We start from the raw sequence: 8178 nt of genomic DNA, 5'->3' as shown, positions 1-8178 counted from the left end.
GCAGCGAGTTTGGGACAGCATGGGTTTGGGAAAAAGCGGCGATGGAACAAACCAAGGGCAAGCTGGAAGGAGCCGGAGAGAGAGAGAGAGAGAGAGAGAGAAAAAGGCAAGTAAAAAAGACAGTTTCAACGTTAGCTTTTATTTTTATTAACTCATGTTTCTTTTGCAGCTCTACTTCCCTCTACTCCGAATAACATGTGAAACATTTCGGCCGACTTGTGCTCTTCGAGATATTTCTGAAACTGGCCCAAGTCCATGTGATAGTCCCGACTTCCCCGTCCCGAATGCGGATCGAAAGCGACTTCGTTGAAACCAGAAAATCGCTTCCACGAACCATCTCCCGCTGCTCCCTTTTCCTGATGCCGAATCGTGATTCGCTTCCACGTCATTCCTCTCAGACGACTCGAGAACTCGTCGACGGCTCGCGAGTCACCTTCCGCGCAGACGACGCCCGGTTTTCCGGGCATGGAAAACCCGCTCAAATGCAACTCGTCAGCCCACGCCAATATATCCTTTCGCTTTGTCTTGCTATAAATGTGATGCATGTAGAACCAAATTCGTTGGAGTTCGGCAGCTGCATTCGGGACTGCGGCGACGTGCGCTTTGTTTTCCGGTGCGATGACGCAATACGAGTCGGCGTTGTCGCGCAGCCAATGAACGGCGTCGACCGCGCACGGCTCGCCGTCGTTCGCGCGCGCTACGAATTCGTTCAAATCGCGATTCAGTCGATCTTGCGTCGTACGTCGTTCGTTGCAGCGCGCGTGGAGTTTGGGACGACACGAGATCGGATAGTCATGCGGAAACGTGCAAAAGAGCTCTATGGTGTCGTTAATTCGCACGGAAAATGACAGAGTCGCTGTTTCGTCGTTCTTTTCCGGATTTTCGATGGTATCTCGCGCTCGTTTTATTGCCAAATCGTCGAACTCTCCTTCGTCCGGATACATGGAGCGAAGTAAGTCGATTTCGCCGAGCTGTAGCTCGAGATTCTCGCTCATTCGGGGGGAGGCGGGTTCGTAGAGCGCGCTACTAGACTAAAAAACGCTGTACAATCGGAAACGGCTTGTTCGATTTCTCTACCCGATCAAGCATTTTATCGACGGTCGCCAGACATTTCAGACGAGCCGATCGTAGATGTTCGCGATGATACTTTTTGTCCTTCGAAACCGCATTTTTTGTCGTACAACGCGTGCGCTACTACAAGTACACTCGAAAGCCCAACGTAAGTAACTAAGCAGTTGGCTTATGAAGAAGTCGAATCCGTTTCGGTGGAGTTTGCACTCTGCCAATTCGTCTCCAGTAGGCGACAGTAGGATTCGCTGAGGCCTTTTTTCTTAATTTTAGTAATTGAATTAAATTAATTTAATTTAATTTACGAGGTTCCCACCACGCGTCATGCACGCATAGACCGCGCGCGAGCATTCCCCACACACCTCTGGCAGGGCCCTGCACCTCTGGCCTCGGAGAACAATGAACGCGTACAGCCACGCCGTCGTTGCGACCGATACTCCACTCGTCTCGAAAATCGGAGTGCAAGTGCTACGCGAAATGGGCGGCACGGCGGCGGACGCGGCCGTCGCCGTCGCTCTCTGTCTCGGCGTCGTGCATTTTCACACGTCCGGCCTAGGCGGCGGCGGATGTTGCATCTACTATGATCGTCGAAGCAAAGGCACTCCGGTTGCGATGGACTTCAGGGAGGCGGCACCTCTGGCGGCCGACGTTGTCGAGGAAACGATGACGAGGGAGGGTCAGCGGGAGCGGCCGGGCATACTCGCCGGAGTGCCGGGCGAACTGAAAGCGTTGGAACGACTCTGGCAGAAATATGGTCGACTTGAATGGGAAGTGCTGTTTGAAGTCGCCGCCCAGCTTGCAGATGAGGGGTTTCTCGTCTCCGCCATTTTGGAGCGTTCTGTTGCTGTTGATTACGTGAAAGCGTCACTGGATGCCGAAGATGCCGATTCGAGGTGTGGCCCGCTAAAGAGAGCCCTATCGCCTAATGGGCGTTTTCTGAAGAAAGGCGATACTCTGAGACGACCAGCGCTGGCTAAAACACTCCGACGAATTGGAGCTAGTGGAGGATCAGACATCTTCTACAAAGGAGAGCTGGCTCACATTATGGTCAATGATATCAAGGCAGCGGGCGGTGTTTTGTCTTATGAGGATTTTGCTTCCTATGAAGTGAGAGAATGCAATGGTGTGGAGAGCAAATTCAACGGCCGGAAAGTCTACGGTGTTCCACCTCCTGGCGGCAGTGCCGTTCTTCAATATATTTTCAATATTTTGTCAGAATTAAACTTGGGAGAACGATTTGACGACGAAACTCGGCATTTTATTACAGAAGTGTTCAAATTTGCGTTTGCAGAGCGACAGAAATTAGGCGACAATGCTGGCGTGGATGACGTCGTCGCGTCGCTGCTGAAACCGTCAAAAGCAGCTCAAGTTCAATCTAAAATCGATCCCGACGCAACGTTTCCTCCCGAGTATTATTGCGACGGCGACGACGGTATTTATTCTCTCTCGTCTGACACGGGCACTACGCATTTTTGTATTGTTGATTCGGATGGAAATGCCGTTTCGTTGACGACAAGCATTGGCTGGTATTTTGGCAGTCAAGTCTACTCGGATTCACTTGGAATCATATACAATTCTGAAATGGATAATTTCTCATATTCTGGTGGGCCTGGCTTTATGGGGTTGCCGCCGAGTCCGTTCAATTTTATTGCGCCAAGAAAAAGGCCTCAGTCATCTCTTTCTCCTATTGTGATGCTGGATGGAAATGGAGACATTGCCGTTGTCATTGGAGCTTCAGGCGGTCTTTGGATTCCAACAACAATTGCCATAGCTCTAGTTCGGTACTACAAGTACAAGTACTCGCTTCAGGATGCTATCGACAAGCCGAGATTTCATCATCATTTTCTTCCTAATCACGTCACTGTTCAGAGTGATTTTCCTGCGAGCTGGAGAGAGGGTCTTGAACGGCGTGGGCATCGTGTGGAGGTTTCTAATCTTACTGCAGTTATTCAGGCGATTGTGAGGGATGCTGAGAGTAAAAAGCTGATTGCTGCTTGTGACTGTCGTAAACAAGGACAGCCAGAAGGATACTAAAGAAACGATTTTTTTCGAAAGCACGTTGGTATGTTTATAGAGAGATCTCTGGTTATATGCACTCTTATCCGGGACGCTTTAGTCGCCGTCTCTGATTCTGTGGGGCTGTAGATCTCCTTTTATCTGAGCAATCCGAGAGCGAGCGGTACTTTCTTCTACCAGAAATGAGAGATAAGGTATTTTGTGTTCTTTACGCGAGCCAAATCTCTTATTCTCTCGTTTTTTCGCAGTGGCGAAAGAAACGCATGCGAAGGTAACGCCATCTAGCCTCTCATTCCCATTCGACAACCACGTTCTTTATCTAGACTGAAGCGAAAACGAAAGAAGATGCGCGCTCGATCGAAGTAAAGCGCGAAGGGAAGAGACAAAACCCGTAAATTCCCGAACAGATAGCGTGTGCACGCATTTTGAAGGTAAAACGCGTTGCGGAAAGCCCAGCCTACGCGACGCACACACCAACAACGTGCAGCGCAATAAAACGAGAGCGATCCAGCCTAAACGTTTAACCGAGGCCCCCATTTAGGCTACGCTTTGTAATCGATCGGGCACTCGTATCCCTCTTCGTCGTGTCTTTCCCTGGAGATCATGTCGACGGGGGTAAGATAGTCGTCCGTACTGCTACGGTCTCTTGGGATTGGGACGCTGTAGTCGTGCTCGTAGTCGGCAGTGGAAGTTGTTCGATATACTCCCATAGAACCCCCTCGATCATCGAACGCGGGATTTTTGATAACGTATCTGTGTACGAGGCTTAGTCAATTGCTTATCCTGTTTCGTAAATTTGGGGCTCCTTACGTACCTTTGAGATGTTGATGTGGACGTTTCCTGTTGACGTTTTCTCTTTCCGACGTATGCTATTGCAACAACTATTATGATGAGAGTGATCAGAATTATTCCGCCACTGCCGCCTGCTATTCCATAAATGATGGTTTTGCCAAGTGATGGGCTTGCTGTTGTACTCGTAGGAGTCCTTGCGCTTTGAGGGGAATTTTCTGATGATATAACTGTTTGTGTGGTCCGTGGGCCTCTGATGTAATTTCGAGTAGAGCTGCTTCCCTGATTGGCCTTAGTACTAGCCCCTGTTACTGTACTCGTCCCCGTACTTCCTATTATGCGCGTAGGACTTTTTGTTATTGTTGGCGCTGTTGACGTTCTGAGAAGTCAGACTTTTTGTTGCTTCTTTCGCCGGGGACGTAGTCAAAATTCTCGTCGTAGCGGGAATTTGCGTAGTAGCTCTTGTGCTTGGACTTGGAATAGCCGTTCCTTGACATAGTTTGTCATTGCTGCATGCCTCTTTAGATGTCATATTTTGAGCGCAGGAACTGTTGCAACCAGAGTCCAAAAGGAGAGTTTTTCTACCCTTGCATTTGCTCTTGTTAGTGATTTGGCACGTTCCTGGCTGAGTATACGAGCAGCACGATCGCCAATCTACTGTTTGCGGACACGACAAGCTTTTCTGATACAAATCAAAGTCTGTGACATTTCGTATGGTCAAGAGAGTGTCATCTGATTCCACTATTCCGCTTCTATTAGAGTAGGATGAGTCAAAGCATGCTGATGATAAATTCATTGATCTTGTTTGCTTGCAACTGTGACACGCTCTCCAATTGCTCCAAGTCGTGTTCTTGCACAAAGGTTTGTAAGAGTTCTTATCACACGATTTTAATTGGAACAGTTGCAGTATCTGAATTTGGTGGAGCAGCATCCGTTTTTTCTTCCATGGCATCCAGAAACCGAAGGTATAATTTGCTGAAATTCGATGCTGTTAGGCGTAAGAACTCGTCCCAAGGCGGAAAAGAAAGGCGAATAGTCACACGATTCTGCTGTAAACGAGCAACCAGAGTCGACTCCGATAACGTGCAAATGAATCAAGAAGAAGAAGACGGTGATCATGTTCCAAATACGCCACGCCTACATCACGCGAGTTGTGTTAGCAGAACGCATGCGCCAGAAAGAAACAAAAGATTCACAACGCCATGGCAGGCTATAGAAACCTAAGCGAAGGCTTTCCTGGTTTCAATCCGTAAGAAAACGTAGCAGAAAAGGTGCCGTTACCCACCCGTTCCTCTCTAGATTTCCTAATCCGTCGCGAACGCATCCAGACGTGCACTCATCAGGTAAACCAAGCATTCCTAATGCAGGATAAATAGAACTACGGGGTTTTTTTCTCTCTCTAGGCTTAGGCGGTATGAGAAAACCGGTAAGAAATAGCGTACAGGCGAAAAATAAGCATAGACGTGACTAGCTAGTTTTTCGACGAAAGATAAGAGACGCGTTTTCGTGTAGGGAGGGGGATTGGGAGACGAAGGAGACGAAGAGCTCGGGCTTTCGGGAATGCCCGGATATTTTAATCAGTCCGGTTTCAGTCAACGAGAGAAGGAGGTACTATAGCAAGGAAAAGGTAAACATAGATGAGTTTGTATTTGATTTTTTTTTCTAGCTTCGAATGGGAAGTATGTATGGAGTAACAGCAGGGTCACAGGCTGCTCCAGGCGGATTTTACAATTCAGGTATATTTATTTATTTATCTTTAGTGTATTGTATATTCTAATTCAAGGTCTTTCCTTAGCTGGATCAGGCGGAATGAGATCTCAGGTTCAATTAACCACTGTTATTTAAAGTTGTAGTATTCTCTTATGTTCTTCTTGCTTAGTTTCCTGGTCGAGGTTTCGCACCTGGGCCCTCTCTTTCCGGAAGTTCTGGAAATCTGACTGGTTTGACAGGAAGTGGTGCTCCGCCTATGGCTCCTGGATCGCCAGCAGCAAAGTTCTCTTTATTTATTTATTGTATTATATAGTTATAATTTTTTGCTGTAGTCGAAATCCTTTTGGGATGGGACAGCACGGGCTTCTTTCTCAAGGATCGCTGGGAGTTGCTCCTGGTCAGCAGAGACAGGGCGTTGGAATGATGGGCGGAATGACAGCCGCCACTTCAAGACCAAACCGTCCTAATCACATTCAACTGTAAGAATTTAATAGCTAGTTATTATTATAGTGATACTTCCTTAGGGCTGAATCACAATCGGGTCGTTTTGGATCAGGTGGAAGCTCATCGCTGGCCTTTTATGGTATCTCCCAGGGACGCCAAAGTCAGGTAATTTTCAATGGATTATATGACTCTTCTATGTTGATTGATGACGTTATTCTTAGGGAATGATGAGTCCAGGTCTTCCGGGTCTTAGTATGTAGCGTTTCTTGTCTAGATTTTAATTCTATTTCTTTCTGGTTTGTTCAGGCAGGGATCCGGGCTCGCCGAGTCATCTTAATCCGGCGGATTTTCCGGCGTTAAATCGAGCTGCAGGACTAATGGGCTCCGGATCATCATCAGCTTTGACTCCATCATCAAGAAACAGCAGCTATGGTAAGATTGAAAATCTTTGTATAGATTATTGATAAGTGATTTTTACTTCATAGCTGGCTTTGTGACGAGACCGCCTGAACAGCCTCAAGAATTCCAAATGCACAACGAAGACTTCCCGGCTCTTCCTGGTAGCAGAACGACAGGTACATCTGTCTCCTGATAAAAACAAACGTGCCGGCACCCGCTTGACTCCATAGAAACGAGTAGCACCGAAACGACGCTTTCCACGACGGAAACGACTCGCGTTCCATTTCAAGTGAGTTCTATTTTTTTCTGTGGACTGGAGTTCCTATAGTGGGCTTTCTTCAAGGTGCCCTCGACCTTGTCAACGGCTTTCGCCGGTTTGAGAAAAAACAATATGCTTTTATTTTAAAAACAATGGGTTTCATACGTTTTTCTAGACACGAAACCAGTATCATCTTTTGAGCTGCCAAACAGGTACATATGACGACGTAATCAATTTCTTCATTATTGATTTATTGATTAAGACCGCCGCCAGTTGGTGGAGTTATTGGGCAGAAGCCAGCATCAGTGAAGCCAACGTCGCAGCCGTCTTCATTACAATCTCAACTCCATCAGTCCGGCTTGGGCCAGCAATTGCAGCTTCCGCCTCAATCAAGTTCTCAGCAGTTGCAGCAGCCACAGCAGCAGCCGCCGCCGCAGCAACAGCAATCTTTGAAACAGGCGCCAGGTAAGAGGGTCTCTGTGTGCGTGCGGAAATTCGTTTAGAGTCCTTTCTTTTTAGGGGCTATTAGTTTGCCTGCTGGGATGCTGAGTGATCAGTTTGGCATGTTGGGTTTGCTGACGTTTATTCGGGCTGCCGAAACGGATCATAATCTCGTAGCGCTGGCCTTGGGAAGGTAAAGAGAGAATACCCAATGAATATTTAATTAACGGTTTAATTTCTTCGCAGCGATTTGACTACTTTGGGACTTAATCTGAATTCTGCCGAGTACGGAATCAAAAGCGTGTTGTTTTTCTCCTTTTTGACTTGATTTTTTAGGAGTCTATATACAATGTTTGCATCACCATTCGCCGAAGCTCCACTAAGACCTCAAGATGTTGGTAAGAACAATAGAGTACACACAGCACCACGTACGCGAAAATGTAGTATTTATACACGTCAATTGTATATACTAATACTGTAGTAATTACAGTGATATTTTCTAGACTACACCGTGCCACCAGAATACCTTACAAGCGCTTTTATCAGAGACAAGGTGTGATGGTTACTGGCATTTTTATTGAGATTAATACTCTGCATATATTAGTTGGCTGGTCTCAAGCTGAATCGTTATGGAGAAGATCTACTCTTCTATCTCTACTATAGCAGCGGTGGCGATCTAATGCAATTAGCGGCTGCTGCAGAACTGTAAAGCCCCACCCCCTCGGATCCCCGCCTCTGATAAACCATATTTAGATATCAACGAGAGTGGAGGTATCACAAGGAAGAGCGAGCGTGGGTGACGCACGTGCAAGGTGCCGAACCGACGGTCAAAACCCACACGTACGAACAGGGAAGATACTGCTTCTTTGACGTCAATTCGTGGCGAAAAGTTCAGAAGGAGTTTCACTTGCAGTACGACAAACTCGAAGAGCGACCCATATTGCCGACGTTTAGCGCGATGACTCCCGTCGGCGTTCCGTGATTTTCGTTGTTTATTATTTGTTTGAATCCGGGATCTTGCGTCCTTCCCGCCTTTTTTGCCCGCGCACGCT

At 47.3% G+C, this 8178-nt stretch overlaps 3 protein-coding genes and 1 long non-coding RNA gene across 4 annotated transcripts; 3 read left to right on the top strand and 1 right to left on the bottom strand.

Annotated features, from left to right (window-relative positions):
• Nucleotides 1-128: 128 nt before the first annotated feature.
• LOC136190265 (RWD domain-containing protein 2B-like) lies at nucleotides 129-1156 on the bottom strand. Its single transcript, XM_065978375.1, has 2 exons — nucleotides 1078-1156; nucleotides 129-1031 (listed from the first exon to the last, which is right to left on the bottom strand). The coding sequence occupies exons 1-2, from the start codon at nucleotides 1087-1089 to the stop codon at nucleotides 153-155; spliced, it is 891 nt and encodes a 296-aa protein (XP_065834447.1). The 5' UTR covers nucleotides 1090-1156; the 3' UTR covers nucleotides 129-152.
• Nucleotides 174-3171, top strand: LOC136190261 (glutathione hydrolase 1 proenzyme-like). The gene is made up of 2 exons (XM_065978372.1): nucleotides 174-491; nucleotides 550-3171. The coding sequence occupies exon 2, from the start codon at nucleotides 1468-1470 to the stop codon at nucleotides 3100-3102; it is 1635 nt and encodes a 544-aa protein (XP_065834444.1). The 5' UTR covers nucleotides 174-491; nucleotides 550-1467; the 3' UTR covers nucleotides 3103-3171.
• Nucleotide 3172: 1 nt separating this feature from the next.
• Nucleotides 3173-3601, top strand: LOC136190268 (uncharacterized). Its single transcript, XR_010670531.1, has 3 exons — nucleotides 3173-3278; nucleotides 3333-3355; nucleotides 3408-3601. It is a non-coding gene; the product is annotated as an uncharacterized lncRNA (long non-coding RNA).
• A 1435-nt stretch (nucleotides 3602-5036) lies between these two features.
• LOC136190260 (CCR4-NOT transcription complex subunit 2-like) lies at nucleotides 5037-8162 on the top strand. The gene is made up of 22 exons (XM_065978371.1): nucleotides 5037-5122; nucleotides 5173-5216; nucleotides 5277-5299; nucleotides 5386-5481; nucleotides 5540-5609; nucleotides 5657-5694; nucleotides 5753-5865; nucleotides 5916-6062; nucleotides 6108-6192; nucleotides 6249-6279; nucleotides 6334-6459; nucleotides 6513-6602; nucleotides 6657-6715; nucleotides 6770-6800; nucleotides 6861-6897; nucleotides 6948-7150; nucleotides 7205-7319; nucleotides 7373-7411; nucleotides 7463-7524; nucleotides 7630-7679; nucleotides 7731-7831; nucleotides 7880-8162. Exons 1-22 carry the CDS (start codon nucleotides 5076-5078, stop codon nucleotides 8106-8108), a joined length of 1836 nt encoding a protein of 611 aa, XP_065834443.1. The 5' UTR covers nucleotides 5037-5075; the 3' UTR covers nucleotides 8109-8162.
• Nucleotides 8163-8178: the final 16 nt, after the last annotated feature.

This window comes from Oscarella lobularis, chromosome 8, assembly GCF_947507565.1.
Source record: "Oscarella lobularis chromosome 8, ooOscLobu1.1, whole genome shotgun sequence".
Taxonomy (NCBI): domain Eukaryota; kingdom Metazoa; phylum Porifera; class Homoscleromorpha; order Homosclerophorida; family Oscarellidae; genus Oscarella; species Oscarella lobularis.
Note: the sequence above shows the minus strand (reverse complement) of the source record. Positions and strands in the feature narration are given on the sequence as shown.